This window comes from Engystomops pustulosus, chromosome 9 (genome assembly GCF_040894005.1).
Source record: "Engystomops pustulosus chromosome 9, aEngPut4.maternal, whole genome shotgun sequence".
Lineage (NCBI taxonomy): Eukaryota > Metazoa > Chordata > Amphibia > Anura > Leptodactylidae > Engystomops > Engystomops pustulosus.
This window is the reverse complement of record NC_092419.1, coordinates 4,750,005-4,771,043: the sequence shown is the minus strand read 5'-3', so window position 1 is coordinate 4,771,043 and position 21,039 is coordinate 4,750,005. Positions and strand designations below refer to the sequence as shown.

Genomic DNA, 21,039 nt, shown 5'->3' with positions numbered 1-21,039 from the left:
TTCTGCCCAGTTAATAAATTAGTGAACATTGTTTAACCCTTTATATGATGCAATAACCAAATAAAATTCATACATTTTATTTCATGAATTTCGATTAATATCAATTGACAGATGTCACCACCAAACTACAGCAAATCTGTGAGATTATTTCAGGTGACTGACATGACAGACATTTTTGTGCAGTTTCCATTTAATAACGTAAATTAACCATTGACCTTCTGTACAAGCATAAAACGGTTTTATATAAAGTGCAACTAGTTTCCAAAAAAAGTGCTACATGTGACATGTGAAAATACATCTATGTGTTACTTTCAGGAAATTTCTCCCCCAAAATATTGTTGAATAGTTTCCACATTCTGTGCGGAAAAATTCCTGATTGATGGTTTTGCTTTTTTTACATCATCATTGACCCTTTTCTAAAATCCGGGCCAGTACGGGGCAGGTCTAATGAAATAAACATTTAACATGCAGTCTAGACCCACCACTAGAGGGAGCTGAGGAGCTTCCTGTATACTGCTATTCAGTTCAATTCTGTGAAAAGACTGTATACGGCCCACGCACAGGCTCCCTCTAGTGGTGACTGCAAAATTACTGAATAATTGATACAAAAATGTATCAAGTGGTTAATCAGCAAAGATAAAGGATTACAGACAAATAGCAAAATGAAGAAAAGGGGACATTATATCCCAGTACAGAGATAAACATGTAACGTCCGTGCCAAAACGTCCCACTAGCTGCAGTTGGCAGAATAGGTGGCATTAATTTGTTTGTGTTTCTTGTGTGTGAACTGTGGTTTAGGGTTCTGTGTTTGGATTCCTTACACCACACCCTGGACTCTACACTGCAGTCCTGTCCTGCAAGGGTTACTAGCCTGATGGACCGCTGCTGCTGGAGGTGTCCAGGATCTGCCTTATGTACCTGCCCCGTCCCGTCAGACCTTGCTGGTTATTCAGTCTCCTGTGTTCTCTTGTGCTCCTGCTCTTGTGTGTATTTATCTTCTGCTTTGCCTATTGGCCATTCTATTGCTATACAATTCGGTACCTGCCGCCATCTTAGTTTTGAACCTGGTTTGTCTGACTCCGCTTGTGTGTCTGCACCTGTTGCTTGTGTATTGTGTGTCGTGTATCTCCCAGTGTTCTCCCGCTTTCCCTGTCTCAGACTTGTGTTGGTTTTCTGTGCACCCATGTGAACACTGGTCTATATCCGAATTCTTGTTACCTGTCCGCTCCACCATTACAACAGCTGCCAGATAAACCAAGTCTTCTCTGGCACCTTGTAGGGTCACTCAGGAACTGTTAGGTTCTTGATAGGGGGTTTGCCCTTGTCAGAGCGACATATCTGCTGCAGGCGGGGCCATAGCCCGCAGGGACATCGTAGGGTGAGTTTGTCACCACTTACCTAGTCTGGCTGTGAGCGCCAACTCTGGTTGTGGTTGCGCTGTTGCTGGACGGGTTCATTACAATACAGAGTATAAAGGTACAGTATACAGAGCATAAACACTAAAAGAACACCCTGCACACCTTATGAAACCTACTGACTAATCTTGAGGAGTACTGTACCGGTCTCCTATGGGGCAATTGATGCTGGTACAACATTCCTGACCTAAGTTGTAAAATAGTTGTCAGTAAATGTGCCCCAATATGTACTTACCGGGACCTACCTATCAGTAATGCACTGAGCAGCATAATACATTTTAGTAATAAATAAAACAGAAACATGATTGATCTCTTCGCAGGTTAATTCTTAACCTTAGGTGAGACCACAGTGAGCGTGCGCTTAGTGATTCTTCATGTGATGTTGGAAGCAGTAGCCAGTCAGTGAGAATGGAGAGGTCCATGATCCTAGGACACTGATGATGAGGAGCTCGATCCCTCGGCCTCTTGCTGTTTGGTTTTCTCTGATGTGTCCACAGCTGGAAGAATATAGACAGAAATGAGGAAGTGATTGCCCCAAAACACATTGGGGGAGATTCACTATGTCTTCTACACCTCGACATGTACTGCCCTCTACCTGTACTACATGTCCTGTACTGCCCTCTACCTGTACTACATGTCCTGTACTGCCCTCTACCTTTACTACATGTCCTGTACTGCCCTCTACCTGTACTACATGTCCTGTACTGCCCCCTACCTGTACTACATGTCCTGTACTGCCCTCTACCTGTACTACATGTCCTGTACTGCCCTCTACCTGTACTACATGTCCTGTACTGCCCTCTACCTGTACTACATGTCCTGTACTGCTCTCTACCTGTACTACATGTACTGTACTGCCCTCTACCTGTACTACATGTACTGTACTGCCCCCTACCTGTACTACATGTCCTGTACTGCCCTCTACCTGTACTACATGTCCTGTACTGCCCTCTACCTGTACTACATGTCCTGTACTGCTCTCTACCTGTACTACATGTACTGTACTGCCCTCTACCTGTACTACATGTACTGTACTGCCCTCTACCTGTACTACATGTCCTGTACTGCCCTCTACCTGTACTACATGTCCTGTACTGCTCTCTACCTGTACTACATGTCCTGTACTGCCCGTTACCTGTACTACATGTACTGTACTGGCCTCTACCTGTACTACATGTACTGTACTGCCCTCTACCTGTACTACATGTCCTGTACTGCCCTCTATCTGTACTACATGTCCTGTACTGCCCGTTACCTGTACTACATGTCCTGTACTGCCCGTTACCTGTACTACATGTACTGTACTGCCCTCTACCTGTACTACATGTCCTGTACTGCCCTCTACCTGTACTATATGTCCTGTACTGCCCCCTACCTGTACTACATGTACTGTACTGCCCTCTACCTGTACTACATGTCCTGTACTGCCCCCTACCTGTACTACATGGCCTGTACTGCCCTCTACCTGTACTACATGTACTGTACTGCCCTCTACCTGTACTACATGTCCTGTATTGCCCTCTACCTGTACTACATGTACTGTGCTGCCCCCTACCTGTACTACATGTCCCGTACTGCCCTCTACCTGTACTACATGTCCTGTACTGCTCTCTACCTGTACTACATGTCCTGTACTGTCCCCTACCTGTACTACATGTACTGTACTGCCCTCTACCTGTACTACATGTCCTGTACTGCCCCCTACCTGTACTACATGTACTGTACTGCCCTCTACCTGTACTACATGTCCTGTACTGCCCCTACCTGTATTACATGTCCTGTACTGCCCTCTACCTGTATTACATGTCCTGTACTGCCCCTACCTGTATTACATGTCCTGTACTGCCCTCTACCTGTATTACATGTCCTGTACTGCCCTCTACCTGTACTATATGTACTGTACTGCATGTGCTGCACTGCCCACTACCTGTATTACATGTCCTGTACTGCCCCCTACCTGTACTACATGTCCTGTACTGCCCTCTACCCATACTACATGTACTGTCCTCTACCTGTACTACATGTCCTGTACTGCCCTCTACCCATACTACATGTACTGTCCTCTACCTGTACTACATGTCCTGTACTGCCCCATTCCTGTGCTACATGTACTGTACTGCCTTCTACCTGTACTACATGTACTGTACTGCCCTCTACCTGTACTACATGTACTGTACTGCCCTCTTCCTGTACTACGTGTACTGTACTGCCCTCTACCTGTACTACATGTACTGTACTACTCTCTACCTGTACTACATGTCCTGTACTGCCCCCTACCTGTACTACATGTACTGTACTGCCCCCTACCTGTACTACATGTCCTGTACTGCCCCTACCTGTATTACATGTCCTGTACTGCCCTCTACCTGTATTACATGTCCTGTACTGCCCTCTACCTGTACTACATGTACTGTACTGCATGTGCTGCACTGCCCCCTACCTGTATTACATGTCCTGTACTGCCCCCTACCTGTACTTACTGTATCTGCTACTCAGCACACTGCTGTATACTCACTGTTGGCTCTTGTGTACTTTTCCTTATTTTCTGGAAAAGGAGAGGAAATAGAATTAGTGACAAATAAACGGTGTACACATTGTAAAGGGATAAATGCAGATATATATGAAGCGAGTGACATCATGATACTGACATGGATTATATGGATCAGTATTGTGTACATCAGAAGAACCATGGAATCAGGGGGTGCGGGGGATTTGAGGTAGCGGAGATTTGTGATGCAGCTCAGGACAGCGACACCAAAGTTCAGTCTCATCTGCGTTTATTCCAGCAGCAGGAACAAAATAAAACGGCCTTCACATTCAGGCATCAAACAGAAACAAAATCCTCCCCGTCTGGGTCGAGGTTATGCAGAGAGTTCCCCTACCTCACCAAGACATAAAGGACATTGCTGCTCCAGGCTGGGAGGTCAGGGCGGTGCGCTCTCCAGCCTCCTCTCTCAGCCCTGCTCAGCAGCTTTATGAAGCCTGATTAGGCTGCTGCCACCACCTGTGTCCAAGGTGCTGGACAACACAACCTCAGTACTAAGGCCTTGCATAGTAGGAAAACCCAGGCGAAACATACCGCCCATCCACAGTTAACCCCTTCAGGGTCTCACAGGTGTTAGTGTAGATTAGTGCACAGGGACGGGTTATCAGACTTAGTCCCAAAATTCATGGCTATGGGGTACAATATGGGGACACAACTGGGAGGTGTCGTCTACAGGAGCTGTAAGAGCTGTGATAGTATAGAGATACATGGTACAGCGTCAGGAGGGGCCAGGATGTCTGCATAATAATATCAAATGTTATGGATGTGCAACATCCCCCCCCCCCCAGGGCCTTTTTTCTTGGGGCTTGGAGGCAGCCGGGGCCCAGAATACTGGAGTGTCTGGCGGTTACGGCCTAGGGCACGCTGTGGTCACGGTGCTTGGTATGGGGCCCGGAGGGCTGTCCTACAGCCTGGCAGCTCTCCAGCAGGTGGTGTGTGCAAGAAATATGGAGGGAGAGGCTGATGTACTGGATCTCCCTGGAGCAACCCCTGAGTGTCTGTAAGATATGTCCCTGAGTGATGGATGGGGAGCCCATGGTGGTAACAGCCGTATCCAGGGATCAGACGGAGGCAAACGTTGTGCAAAATAACTCAGGGTTCTTTATTCAACTTCAAAAGGCAACGGCCAAACATTAGCTGCAGATTCAGCAGAGCTGGAAAGCTGGAAGGAGGTAGCTCGTCTGCAGGAAGTGTTGCTCATAGCCTGGTAGTACTTCAGGCTGGCCAGGTAAAGATGGAGCCGAGTCCATATGGTGGACTTCTGCTCCAGTCTAGTCTCCTGCGGCCTGAGACAACTCTGCTTCCTGGTAGTGTGACACTAGTGTTTGCAGCACAGACCAGTGGTACACTCTCCTCTGCTTCTGCTTAAACTGAAGAACATAAATATGACAAACAAGTGCTCCCACCCACCAGGGGTTTTTATACTCCCCTAGTGAAGTGGCAGCACTCTCCAATCAGCTTCCAGTTTGCTTTACAATAATAACACGGCATGTGATTGGAGTAGAGCAATCAACAGGCTCTTGCCTGGCAGCAGTTTACAGCAGCAATTACAAGGGCAGCAGCTTCTGATTGAGTTGTGCAGGTTCACCTGACAAGGAGAGGGCGCTATTCACAGCAACTACCCAACCTATGCATGGGAAGGGTTTTGAAGATAATACATGGTACAGGGTCAGGAGGGGCCGGGATGTCTGCAGTGTAATAATATCACATGTTATGGATGATACATGGTACAGGGTCAGGAGGGGCCGGGATGTCTGCAGTGTAATAATATCACATGTTATGGATGATACATGGTACAGGGTCAGGAGGGGCCGGGATGTCTGCAGTGTAATAATATCACATGTTATGGATGATACATGGTACAGGGTCAGGAGGGACCGGGATGTCTGCAGTGTAATAATATCACATGCTATGGATGATACATGCTACAGGGTCAGGAGGGGCTGGGATGTCTGCAGTGTAATAATATCACATGTTATGGATGATACATGGTACAGGGTCAGGAGGGGCTGGGATGTCTGCAGTGTAATAATATCACATGCTATGGATGATACATGGTACAGGGTCAGGAGGGGCTGGGATGTCTGCAGTGTAATATTATCACACGTTATGGATGATACATGGTACAGGGTCAGGAGGGGCCGGGATGTGTGCAGTGTAATAACATCACACGTTATGGATGATACATGGTACAGGGTCAGGAGGGGCCGGGATGTCTGCAGTGTAATAATATCACATGTTATGGATGATACATGGTACAGGGTCAGGAGGGGCCGGGATGTCTGCAGTGTAATAATATCACATGTTATGGATGATACATGGCACAGGGTCAGGAGGGGCCGGGATGCCTGCAGTGTAATAATATCACATGTTATGGATGATACATGGTACAGGGTCAGTAGGGGCCGGGATGTCTGCAGTGTAATAATATCACATGTTATGGATGATACATGGTACAGGGTCAAGAGGGGCCGGGATGTCTGCAGTGTAATAATATCACATGTTATGTATGATACATGGTACAGGGTCAGGAGGGGTCAGGATGTCTGCAGTGTAATAATATCACATGTTATGGATGATACATGGTACAGGGTCAGGAGGGGCCGGGATGTCTGCAGTGTAATAATATCACATGTTATGGATGATACATGGTACAGGGTCAGGAGGGGCCGGGATGTCTGCAGTGTAATAATATCACATGTTATGGATGATACATGGTACAGGGTCAGGAGGGGCCGGGATGTCTGCAGTGTAATAATATCACATGTTATGGATGATACATGGTACAGGGTCAGGAGGGGCCGGGATGTCTGCAGTGTAATAATATCACATGTTATGGATGATACATGGTACAGGGTCAGGAGGGGCCAGGATGTCTGCAGTGTAATAATATCACATGTTATGGATGATACATGGTACAGGGTCAGGAGGGGCTGGGATGTATGCAGTGTAATAATATCACATGTTATGGATGATACATGGTACAGGGTCAGGAGGGGCCGGGATGTATGCAGTGTAATAATATCACATGTTATGGATGATACATGGTACAGGGTCAGGAGGGGCCAGGATGTATGCAGTGTAATAATATCACATGTTATGGATGATACATGGTACAGGGTCAGGAGGGGCCAGGATGTCTGCAGTGTAATAATATCACATGTTATGGATGATACATGGTACAGGGTCAGGAAGGGCCGGGATGTCTGCAGTGTAATATTACCACATGTTATGGATGATACATGGTACAGGGTCAGGAGGGACCGGGATGTCTGCAGTGTAATAATATCACATGCTATGGATGATACATGCTACAGGGTCAGGAGGGGCTGGGATGTCTGCAGTGTAATAATATCACATGTTATGGATGATACATGGTACAGGGTCAGGAGGGGCTGGGATGTCTGCAGTGTAATAATATCACATGCTATGGATGATACATGGTACAGGGTCAGGAGGGGCTGGGATGTCTGCAGTGTAATATTATCACACGTTATGGATGATACATGGTACAGGGTCAGGAGGGGCCGGGATGTGTGCAGTGTAATAACATCACACGTTATGGATGATACATGGTACAGGATCAGGAGGGGCAGGGATGTCTGCAGTGTTATAATATCACATGTTATGGATGATACATGGTACAGGGTCAGGAGGGGCCGGGATGTCTGCAGTGTAATAATATCACATGTTATGGATGATACATGGTACAGGGTCAGGAGGGACTGTGATGTCTGCAGTGTAATAATATCACATGTTATGGATGATACATGGTACAGGGTCAGGAGGGGCCGGGATGTCTGCAGTGTAATAATATCACATGTTGTGGATGATACATGCTACAGGGTCAGGAGGGGCTGGGATGTCTGCAGTGTAATAATATCACATGTTATGGATGATACATGGTACAGGGTCAGGAGGGGCTGGGATGTATGCAGTGTATAAATATCACATGTTATGGATGATACATGGTATAGGGTCAGGAGGGGCCGGGATGTCTGCAGTGTAATAATATCACATGTTATGGATGATACATGGTACAGGGTCAGGAGGGGCCGGGATGTCTGCAGTGTAATAATATCACATGTCATGGATGATACATGGTACAGGATCAGGAGGGGCAGGGAAGTCTGCAGTGTAATAATATCACATGTTATGGATGATACATGGTACAGGGTCAGGAGGGGCCGGGATGTCTGCAGTGTAATAATATCACATGTTATGGATAAGACATGGTACAGGGTCAGGAGGGGCCGGGATGTCTGCAGTGTAATAATATCACATGTTATGGATGATACATGGTACAGGGTCAGGAGGGGCCGGGATGTCTGCAGTGTAATAATATCACATGTTATGGATGATACATGGTACAGGGTCAGGAGGGGCCGGGATGTCTGCAGTGTAATAATATCACATGTTATGGATGATACATGGTACAGGGTCAGGAGGGGCCGGGATGTCTGCAGTGTAATAATATCACATGTTATGGATGATACATGGTACAGGGTCAGGAGGAGCCGGAATGTCTGCAGTGTAATAATATCACATGTTATGGATGATACATGGTACAGGGTCAGGAGGGGATGGGATGTCTGCAGTGTAATAATATCACATGTTATGGATGATACATGGTACAGGGTCAGGAGGGGCCGGGATGTCTGCAGTGTAATAATATCACATGTTATGGATGATACATGGTACAGGGTCAGGAGGGGCTGGGATGTCTGCAGTGTAATATTATCACACGTTATGGATGATACATGGTACAGGGTCAGGAGGGGCCGGGATGTGTGCAGTGTAATAACATCACACGTTATGGATGATACATGGTACAGGATCAGGAGGGGCAGGGATGTCTGCAGTGTTATAATATCACATGTTATGGATGATACATGGTACAGGGTCAGGAGGGGCCGGGATGTCTGCAGTGTAATAATATCACATGTTATGGATGATACATGGTACAGGGTCAGGAGGGACTGTGATGTCTGCAGTGTAATAATATCACATGTTATGGATGATACATGGTACAGGGTCAGGAGGGGCCGGGATGTCTGCAGTGTAATAATATCACATGTTGTGGATGATACATGGTACAGGGTCAGGAGGGGCTGGGATGTCTGCAGTGTAATAATATCACATGTTGTGGATGATACATGGTACAGGGTCAGGAGGGGCTGGGATGTATGCAGTGTAATAATATCACATGTTATGGATGATACATGGTATAGGGTCAGGAGGGGCCGGGATGTCTGCAGTGTAATAATATCACATGTTATGGATGATACATGGTACAGGGTCAGGAGGGGCCGGGATGTCTGCAGTGTAATAATATCACATGTCATGGATGATACATGGTACAGGATCAGGAGGGGCAGGGATGTCTGCAGTGTAATAATATCACATGTTATGGATGATACATGGTACAGGGTCAGGAGGGGCCGGGATGTCTGCAGTGTAATAATATCACATGTTATGGATAAGACATGGTACAGGGTCAGGAGGGGCCGGGATGTCTGCAGTGTAATAATATCACATGTTATGGATGATACATGGTACAGGGTCAGGAGGGGCCGGGATGTCTGCAGTGTAATAATATCACATGTTATGGATGATACATGGTACAGGGTCAGGAGGGGCCGGGATGTCTGCAGTGTAATAATATCACATGTTATGGATGATACATGGTACAGGGTGAGGAGGGGCCGGGATGTCTGCAGTGTAATAATATCACATGTTATGGATGATACATGGTACAGGGTCAGGAGGAGCCGGAATGTCTGCAGTGTAATAATATCACATGTTATGGATGATACATGGTACAGGGTCAGGAGGGGATGGGATGTCTGCAGTGTAATAATATCACATGTTATGGATGATACATGGTACAGGGTCAGGAGGGGCCGGGATGTCTGCAGTGTAATAATATCACATGTTATGGATGATACATGGTACAGGGTCAGGAGGGGCCGGGATGTCTGCAGTGTAATAATATCACATGTTATGGATGATACATGGTACAGGGTCAGGAGGGGCCGGGATGTCTGCAGTGTAATAATATCACATGTTATGGATGATACATGGTACAGGGTCAGGAGGGGCCGGGATGTCTGCAGTGTAATAATATCACATGTTATGGATGATACATGGTACAGGGTCAGGAGGGGCCGGGATGTCTGCAGTGTAATAATATCACATGTTGTGGATGATACATGGTACAGGGTCAGGAGGGGCTGGGATGTCTGCAGTGTAATAATATCACATGTTATGGATGATACATGGTACAGGGTCAGGAGGGGCTGGGATGTATGAAGTGTAATAATATCGCATGTTATGGATGATACATGGTACAGGGTCAGGAGGGGCCGGGATGTCTGCAGTGTAATGATATCACATGTTATGGATGATACATGGTACAGGGTCAGGAGGGGCCGGGATGTCTGCAGTGTAATAATATCACATGTTATGGATGATACATGGTACAGGGTCAGGAGGGGCCGGGATTTCTGCAGTGTAATAATATCACATGTTATGGATGATACATGGTACAGGGTCAGGAGGGGCTGGGATTTCTGCAGTGTAATAATATCACATGTTATGGATGATACATGGTACAGGGTCAGGAGGGGCTGGGATTTCTGCAGTGTAATAATATCACATTTTATGGATGATACATGGTACAGGGTCAGGAGGGGCCGGGATGTCTGCAGTGTAATAATATCACATGTTATGGATGATACATGGTACAGGATCAGGAGGGGCAGGATGTCTGCAGTGTAATAATATCATATGTTATGGATGATACATGGTACAGGGTCAGGAGGGGCCGGGATGTCTGCAGTGTAATATTACACATGTTATGGATGATACATGGTACAGGGTCAGGAGGGGCCGGGATGTCTGCAGTGTAATAATATCACATGTTATGGATGATACATGGTACAGGGTCAGGAGGGGCCAGGATTTCTGCAGTATAATAATATCACATGTTATGGATGATACATGGTACAGGGTCAGGAGGGGCCGGGATGTCTGCAGTGTAATAATATCACATGTTATGGATGATACATGGTACAGGGTCAGGAGGGGCCGGGATGTCTGCAGTGTAATAATACCACATGTTATGGATGATACATGGTACAGGGTCAGGAGGGGCCGGGATGTCTGCAGTGTAATAATGTCACATGTTATGGATGATACATGGTGCAGGGTCAGGAGGGGCCGGGATGTCTGCAGTGTAATAATATCACATGTTATGGATTATACATGGTACAGGGTCAGGAGGGGCCGGGATGTCTGCAGTGTAATAATATCACATGTTATGGATGATACATGGTACAGGGTCAGGAGGGGCCGGGATGTCTGCAGTGTAATAATATCACATGTTATGGATGATACATGGTACAGGGTCAGGAGGGGCCGGGATGTCTGCAGTGTAATAATATCACTTGTTATGGATGATACATGGTACAGGGTCAGGAGGGGCCGGGATGTCTGCAGTGTAATAATATCACTTGTTATGGATGATACATGGTGCAGGGTGAGGAGGGGAAGGGATGTCTGCAGTGTAATAATATCACTTGTTATGGATGATACATGGTACAGGGTCAGGAGGGGCCTGGATGTCTGCAGTGTGATAATATCATATGTTATGGATGATACATGGTACAGGGTCAGGAGGGGTGGAGATGTCTGCAGTGTAATAATATCACTTGTTATGGATGATACATGGTGCAGGGTCAGGAGGGGCGGGATGTCTGCAGTGTAATAATATCACTTGTTATAGATGATACATGGTACAGGGTAAGGAGGGGCCGGGATGTCTGCAGTGTAATAATATCACATGTTATGGATGATACATGGTACAGGGTCAGGAGGGGCCGCGATGTCTGCAGTGTAATAATATTACATGTTATGGATGATACATGGTACAGGGTCAGGAGGGGCCGGGATGTCTGCGGTGTAATAATATCACATGTTATGGATGATACATTGTACAGGTTCAGGAGGGGCCGGGATGTCTGCAGTGTAATAATATCACATGTTATGGATGATACATGGTACAGGGTCAGGAGGGGCCGGGATGTCTGCAGTGTAATAATATCACATGTTATGGATGATACATGGTACACGGTCAGGAGGTGCCGGGATGTCTGCAGTGTAATAATATCACATGTTATGGATGATACATGGTACAGGGTCAGGAGGGGCCGGGATGTCTGCAGTGTAATAATATCACATGTTATGGATGATACATGGTACAGGGTCAGGAGGGGCCGGAATGTCTCCCGTGTAATAATATCAAAAGCAAATACAATACTTGAATACCTGGGCTGATCCCGGTTCTGTATTCCCATTACTTACTTTTGTATACAAAGAATCCACCAGTGACAAGAAGAAGGATGATGATGATGATGATGATGGTGACTGCTGGACTGATGATCGCAGCCAAATCAGAGGCTTTTTTTGGTTCTTAAAGATAAAAATAGCAAATACTGAAATGATTGTTGATTCCTTCCATTGGTTCATGTAATTATCTCCACATTACGCTAGGTCTCTGCTCTTACACTTAGATTGTGTCACCTTTTGCTTTTCATAACAGATCATGATGGAGGATGAAGCTACCGGCTAGCAGGGACAGCGGAGAGCTCGGAGACAGAGCACAGCAGGGACAGCGGAGAGCTCAGGCGCTGGTCACAGCAGGGACAGCAGAGAGCTCGGAGACAGAGCACAGCAGGGACAGCAGAGAGCTCAGGCGCTGGTCACAGCAGGGACAGCAGAGAGCTCAGGAGCAGAGCACAGCAGGGACAGCAGAGAGCTCAGGCGCTGGTCACAGCAGGGACAGCAGAGAGCTCAGGCGCTGGTCACAGCAGGGACAGCAGAGAGCTCAGGAGCAGAGCACAGCAGGGACAGCAGAGAGCTCAGGCGCTGGTCACAGCAGGGACAGCAGAGAGCTCAGGTGCTGGTCACAGCAGGGACAGCAGAGAGCTCAGGCGCTGGTCACAGCAGGGACAGCAGAGAGCTCAGGCACTGGTCACAGCAGGGACAGCAGAGAGCTCAGGCGCTGGTCACAGCAGGGACAGCGGAAAGCTCGGAGACAGAGCACAGCAGGGACAGCAGAGAGCTCAGGCGCTGGTCACAGCAGGGACAGCGGAGAGCTCAGGCGCTGGTCACAGCAGGGACAGCAGAGAGCTTAGGCACTGGTCACAGCAGAGATAGCAGAGAGCTCAGGAGCAGAGCACAGCAGGGACAGCAGAGAGCTCAGGTGCAGAGCACAGCAGGGACAGCAAAGAGCTCAAGTGCAGGTCACAGCAGGGACAGCAGAGAGCTCAGGTGCAGGTCACAGCAGGGACAGCGGAGGGCTCAGGCGCTGGTCACAGCAGGGACAGCAGAGAGCTGAGACGCTGGTCACAGCAGGGACAGCAGAGAGCTCAGGCACTGGTCACAGCAGGGACAGCAGAGAGCTCAGGTGCTGGTCACAGCAGGGACAGCAGAGAGCTCAGGAGCAGAGCACAGCAGGGACAGCAGAAAGCTCAGGCGCTGGTCACAGCAGGGACAGCAGAGAGCTCAGGCGCTGGGGACAGCAGAGAGCACAGGAGCAGAGCAGAGCTGGGACAGCAGAGAGCTCAGGAGCAGAGCACAGCAGGGACAGCAGAGAGCTCAGGAGCAGAGCACAGCAGGGACAGCAGAGAGCACAGGCGCTGGTCACAGCAGGGACAGCAGAGCGCTCAGGAGCAGAGCACAGCAGGGACAGCAGAGAGCTTCAAGAAGGGTCTAGATGCCTTTTTACACCTAAATAACATTGATGGTTATGTTATGTAGAAATGTTTCCCCTAAATCCCTTCCTCATCCAATCCCTTCCCTTCCTTGGTTGAACTTGATGGACAAGTGTCTTTTTTCAACCGTATAAACTATGAAACTAGTAGTAGTGCGCACGGGGACGTAGCTCCAGTTTTACCTTCTGTCGGCCACAGACATTTTTGTATAGAAAAGCAAAGATTTCTCTACAATTACTTGGAGTCAATAAGACCTAATATATTTTAAGTCATATTTTACCTACAGTTGTTTGTCAAAGGGTTTTTCATACCCAAAGTGTAGCTCAGACTCACCCCATGGCACAAGGAGCGACTCCTCCAGGCTGCTGTGATCCACGTAACAGAGGTAAGTGTCCACCTCATTGGAGATCACGTCCACGCTGACCCTGATCTGATAGGTGCCGTCAGGATTGGGGAGGACGTGTGTGGTCTCATATGTGGGGACATCATCCACCCCGTTCTTCATCCACCTCACATCCACAGCGCGGGGGTGAAACCCGTACACCACACAGTGGAGCTTCGTGGTGTCACCAGATTCCCGACCCGAGACCTTCACTCTTGGGTGAACTAAAAGAGAAAAGGAACAGCAAAGATTTCCGTGTTTTCATATAGTGAAAATGTTTGGGATGTTTCCCTTCTGGTCATTTCCATATTTGGAAAAAAATTATTGGGTTACATGGAAGCCCACGCTGGATGTCCTGATACGGGACCCTTGGTTAAATAGAACTTGTAAGGGGATAGTTGTTATGTAGCTTACATTTACATTTGGCAAAGTCAGCAGGACTGTGGAACCATAACGGAGCAGTTAGAACTAGACAATGATCTTCATGTGTGTCACAGGGGTCACGGGTGCTCCCATGATCCATATTGCGGGTCGCAGGCGTGGTGCTTGCGCTGCTCACCTCTCCCCGCTCCTGATTCCCATCCGCGGTCTCTGCATGCTCGTCCACGTCTCCTAGGGCGTGCACCCGCTGGTTTCAAGAAATTTAAAGGGCCAGTGCACCATTAATTGGCACTGTCCATTTCCCAGAAACCTATTTAAATCTGCCTCTCCCTGCCGGATCTTTGTGCTCAATGCCTCACCGTTCCCTGTGAGTTATTTCCGCAAACCTGTTCCTGATTACTCTCCTCTGCTACAAGCCCTGACCTCTTCCTTCGTCTCTGACCTTGAACCTCTGCCGCCTGCATCGACTTACTGCATGTCCCCGACCACGAGATTGTCTGCCAGTTGGGTACCTCGCCCCTTGGCTGCCACCACGGATAAGTCGCATCTGTGGTATGACCTGGTGTTACCAGGGCGCAGCAAGACCAACCTGCTTTGCGTTGGGCCCTGGTGAAGACCGGGTGCCACTTAGATTCCGGTCCCAGGTGTCATTGTCCACGGTGGTCCAGGGGGTTCACTGACCCCGAGCATTGACAATGAGCTTAAACCTCCAAATTCCTTTAGTGTCCTCTGCAAGGGAAAGGCCTCTGAGGGTAACTAAGCCTTATGATTAGTTCCGGGCAACTCCTGAGTCGCACTGTTGGAAGGAAAACATTCCTGTTGTGAGGACCGAGATATTGAAACTCTAAGAGGAAGTTCCACAGGTTAAGGGGAGACATGGAAATGCTCCCGATATTTCAGGAAAATCGGTGGAGCACCGGGCTCTAGAGCAGGAGGCCACATAAAGGATTTTTCACTAGGCTCAGAACAAAGAAAGTCCCCAGATGCAGCAGATGGGGATCACAGTGTCCTAGAGGACTACAAGAATATAAATATGTGTTGACGGGAGGGACATGGGGGTGTTATAAGGAATTTCTGCCCTATCGGTACTTGGTGGAAGAGCTGCATGTAGTGTGTGGAGCCGGTTCATGTATCACCTCTGCGCTCCAGATCTTCTCTCCCGTACTCCACGTATCTCTTCAGTCGCTCGATACAATCTTTCCCCAGATAATTCCGGATTCGCTCTCCTGCTCTTACATCCGGACTGTTCCATCTGGTTGTGGTGATCTCAGCTTCATCCTTATGAGGTACAAATGTTCCCGTCCTCGTGTCCAGGTACATGTACTCCTCTCCGTCATACCTGACCTGCTCCAGGTGCACGGCACTGCCATCGTCCCGCAGCTCACAGCTGTGCATCACCTGCCCGTAATGGAAGCCTGAAAACAAGACCGCAAATTACAATGTGTACAATTGCCCCTTAGATTTCTTAATGTGTAAACAATGAAAGCTGTTACATTTATAACAATCCATAATAGTTTAAATTTTCCACAAACGGTCATCTAAGGGCTTGTCATTTGCAGGGAAACTTGTAGTTTATTAGTAGCATTTAGTAGCTTTTATTCCTTTGTCTGGAGGCCAAATGCTTGTGGTCATGCGGTCCAGGTTATAATTAATGTTATTCATTAATTTGTTCATTAAATTTTTTTTCCATTTGTTAAAATTTTGTTTCTGTTTCAGATTTTATTTTGGGGCTTAAATTTCTTTTAATTTTTTAAACTATTTGTAACACATTTTATCTGTTCTGCGGGTAACATCAGCATGATTGATGGCTGGTATGATACACATAGGATTATACCTGTCAGTAGTAACTGTCCACCACCTGCCCGGGTCCTATAAACATGTTTCTGCAGACTAGACCCCTGTCTATCCCACTGTGCAGTCACAAATCATAGCGATTGCCAAAGTCAGGAAAGCATCTGCCACCACACACTATTATACACGTGATGATCTAAGGCAGTGATGGCGAACATTTTAGCGGCCGAGTGCCCAAAAATCAACCCAAACCCCCCTTATTTATCATGAGGTGCCAACCAAAAGTTAAAGCAGTAACTTATTGCTCCCTGTTCTTCAACAACTTTCAATCAGATTGGCCTCCTGAGGACAGCAACACAGTAGAAATATAGAAAATTTGCATCATTTTAGCGTCTTTCCAGTGTCCCTCTGTACACAGAGAATCACGGGGCCAGCAGGAGGTCCGCCAAAGATAATTTGTCCCTGTCTACTCATTCTCCCTCTTCCTACAGTCCCGAGTAATAAAGTAAGTATCAAATATGACTGAAAGCAGCATCTTTTAAGTTGAGTTGAACTGCAGGAAGATTCTTTGAGTCCTGTCTGATGTGCTGGGGCAATGGCCTGGGTGCCCACAGAAAGGGCTCTGAGTGCCACCTCTGGCACCCGTGCCATAGGTTCGCCACCACTGATCTAAGGGGTTATCTGGTATATAAGGGGTTATCTGGTATATAAAGGATTATCTGGTTCCCTTCTGTCTGCTATACTAGCACTAGAATGAGGTCAGGTGCAAGTTAGTAAAGGATTCAATATGGAGTCACAATCCTGGAATAAATCCACCACTAATCTTTGATGTTGTTTGGGAATATTACAGACTTGTTACACAATAAGGGTCGTAGCGTTGAGTCTGTAGGGAGCCCGGACCACAGGTTTTTATGTCACTGTCCAGGAATACGTTGTGTCTCACCTTCCATGTGGTGGAATCGGGTCATCACCACTTTCAGTTCATGCCTGAATATCGCCTCGTTGGCTTTGCTGGTCATTGTCCTCCTCAGCCATTCCTCAGGTCTCTCCTTCTTCACCCACGGAGCCACAGGAACCACTTTCCCAATATCACTAGTGTATAACTCAGTCTGCTGATCGTCCAAATATCCCACTGCAGAGAACTCCGGCAGCCCATATCCCGGGCCGGAGACCCCCGTGTAATAATAGCGCAGAGAGTGACCTGTGAGAGACATGAAGATATGAACATCAGGAAGGATGACAATGAGACAACCTTGGACTGTAGGTTCTCTAGGTTTGCGACCCTATAACATTAGAAGGTGCATGAAGCCATCAGAGTAGGAGAAGTTTGTCATTGGACCCACCATTTCTGGCTACAAAATACAAGTTTGTCATCAGAAGTAGAATTCTTAGTAAGTATTTTCACCGCAAGTCATCAGCCACGGCATATAGGTAAGTTCTCCTGTTCTGCCGGCCACCAGACCACATCCGCAGTCACCGGGTCTGACCTAGGATGGTCCAAGACCCAGGAGAAGTCAGCCGCTACTATGACACGGAGTGTTCCATTTATGTGGCGATTAACGGTTTATTGGGGGGAGTGGGGGGTCCTGGGTCTTGGTTTCTGGAAGATTTTTTTTAATAAAAGTAAGGCGGAGTAATAGTTGTGAGATCAGAGTCAGACAACAGAATCACCAGCCTGAAACTACAGAAAAATGTTTTGTGCAGGGGCGTAACTACAGGGCTAGTAGCCAAAGCAGCTGATATGGGGCCCGCAGTGTCAGGGGGCCCCGGCATCTGACCTGCCCATGAATAACCACATGACCTGCCACATACCACGTGAATAATATGTATATAACATTGCACATCATCCACAGTACACAGCAGTAGCTAAGATATGTAGGGGGAGAGGGAGTGGACAGCAGAACGGCAGGACCAGGAGTCTCTACATCTGCTCTCTACTTTCCTACTGTATGAATGCATAAATTTATATACCAGTGCAGGGTCGGCTCCAGTTTTCAGTAGGGCCCTGGGCGACAGAGCCTCAGTGGGCCCCTCTGCAGTGAACTTACATGGCGGCATTAAAAAGTCAAAAACTAATACAGTCTCCTGTTCTCTAAAATATTCCTAGTTTATCATCCCTAACAGCCCCCTCATTGTTATATTATATTCAGCCCCCTCACCACTATGGTGCAAAATAACCCCCTAAACTAAATATATTTTCATAAACTGCCATTAGAGAGCATTGCCTCTATCCCTTCATTGTCCCTCTACATGCCTGTAATCCTAAGCAATGAGGTCCTAAAGCTGTATGCAAATGACCTGTGAAATGTCCAATGAAGCATTAGCATATTCAAGCTGTCCACTCTATTCATGAGTGGGAGGCACAGCCACACCCCCAGTGCTTGACTGACAGCCTGTATAATGGTGTGAGGCTGTATAATGATGTGCTTAATGGTGCTGGCGCCCCCTGCAGCATGTGTGTGTGTATAGGAGAGATACAGCAGCTCCAGGCAGCCATGTTACAGCAGAACATGTCAGGTACTTGTGTAGCTGATGTCTGTGTCTCTGTGTATTAGGAGGATGCAGCATGTCAGCAGATGCAGCACACACACTAGCAATGCTTTACTATACATTACACACAGACATGAGCAGGGGGAGGAGAGGGGAGGGGTAACAGGAGTGACATCACTGCCTCTGACCATGTGACCAGCCTCATTTACATAATAAAGAATAGATGATTTTACAATGAATAATGTATGAAATAACTAGATAAAGGCTGGGATCGGATCCTTGTGAGCTGCTCCAACAGGTAGAGGTGACAGGACTAGTGGCAGAGACCTGATGACAGGTGTCCTTTAAGTACAGCTTTATGTGGGCCCCCCCAGCAGCTCTGGGCCCAGGCACTTGGCCAGTGCTGGTGCCGGGCCTGTACCAGTGCAAAAATATGTGCATAAACAAATATATATATTTGTGTGGGGGAAGGGAGGCGCCATTCAGAAGTCTGCGATGGGGCCCTTCCTCCCCTAGTTACACCCCTGATTTCATGACAGTCTTTACCTGAAAAAATGGAAGCACTTTAAATGATGGAGCCTCCAGTGCAGATGTGAGCGCAGCCTCAGTTTGTCTTTATAAGGAATCATATGTATTTAGGGGGGCGGCTATAGGGGGTTCAGATGTAACAATCACCCAAATGTACTGAAACATGAAATATCCATATTATATTTGTTATACTGTTGGGTCTTTGTTACAGACTTTACATGGGGGCCCCCGGAGCCTGACGTTACGTGTCTGCTCCGAGGACAATGCCCAGAATTCTGCACGGAAATTGAGGGCGAGAAAAGTAACAATAATATAAAACGAAGCAACATAAAGTAATGAGACCCCAGAATACTCACCAGAATACACCCCGGCCAGGCTCACCAGGACCAGGGAGAAGCCGCACACCAGCTCCATTGTGACTGATGAAGGAAGAAGCAGAAAAAGAAACACTTGTATCACATACAAGAGATTGCTTGGGCTCTGATTGGACGGTTTTTAAATTTACTCCAATTGTAAACTTGATCTGCAGGAGATCAGCTGTTACCGGGCAGATTGGGGACGGGAAGGTCAGAAAGTGAAAGTAGACGGAGATGATTCAGAAACAAGGAAAGTGCAGGACTCCGTTACACAGAGTTTCCCATCGCGGGGGCTGAGTGTTAGAGGCAACAACACAGAATGGGAATAAAAAAACATGTCCCCCAGAGTTTATAGAAACCATTGTTACAAATTTACGATGTTTCACCAGGAAGTAGATTTTCAGCCAATGACAGGTTCCAGTAGCCTCTGCTGATTATAAAAATGCCTTTGTCAGCATTCTGAATCATTTCAGTACTTTATATAAGTTTATATCACATTACCTGGTTTGCAGCCAGCAGCGTGTGGTGAGTCCTGGGGAGGGGAAGCTGCAGCCTGTGTCATTCTACTCTCCTCCACACTCATCCAGCTCCCTCCCCACTTCCCGTCCTGTGCATTGAGCACTCAGGGAATGGGGATGTTGAGGAATAGAGGATGAATGTATGATGAGACACCGGGTGCAGCTTCCCCTCCCCAGGACTCACCACATGCTGCTGGCAGGGAACCAGTAATGTGATATAAACTTATATAAAGTGCTGAAATTATTCAGAATGCTGACAAAGGCACTTTTAGAATCAGCACAGCAGAGGCTGGGATGAATGGGGTTTCCATTATTCTTAACTTCTGAAATATGATAGGGCATTAATATCTGATGGTAGATGCTACAGCTGTAGGTGACTCTATCACCTGAACAACCAGGAGGCACGGGCTCAATCACATTGGTGCCGACCCTGATCCGGAAACACTGGGAATGTGTTACAATGGCGCAGGGTGCCATTAGGATTTTTGAAGGACGGGTCTATGGAAGGTTCTTGTCTGTCATGGACACCACTCCCTGCACCGAGTGATGACCAAGGGGTCAGCAACCTGCCCTTAGGTCCTGCAGTCACGTCCAGAATTTACTGGAATGACCGTCACAATTGGAGTCAACCAGACCCAGGGACAGTGACTGTGGTATCTTCTTATAACTGTTATCCATGGCCTCCTCCCTTCTAATATCAACTTTTATAATAATGCTAATGAGCCAGAAAGACTCCTTGGGGTGTTTACCAGAGCCCATCAGTACTGTAGATTCACAGGCTGTTACACTGCACAGTAACATTTCTCCAACCCCTCACGGTTTGCAAAAATTGAATGGGCTGTGAGAAAACAGTAGAC

At 47.4% G+C, this 21,039-nt stretch overlaps 1 protein-coding gene across 1 annotated transcript; it reads right to left on the bottom strand.

The window, feature by feature from the left end:
- Window positions 1-400: 400 nt before the first annotated feature.
- On the bottom strand, window positions 401-19,781 carry LOC140077334 (zinc-alpha-2-glycoprotein-like). The gene is made up of 7 exons (XM_072124406.1): window positions 19,665-19,781; window positions 17,234-17,491; window positions 15,636-15,914; window positions 14,070-14,342; window positions 12,325-12,432; window positions 3,931-3,960; window positions 401-1,912 (listed from the first exon to the last, which is right to left on the bottom strand). Exons 1-7 carry the CDS (start codon window positions 19,720-19,722, stop codon window positions 1,842-1,844), a joined length of 1,077 nt encoding a protein of 358 aa, XP_071980507.1. The 5' UTR covers window positions 19,723-19,781; the 3' UTR covers window positions 401-1,841.
- Between the last annotated feature and the right edge of the window lie 1,258 nt (window positions 19,782-21,039).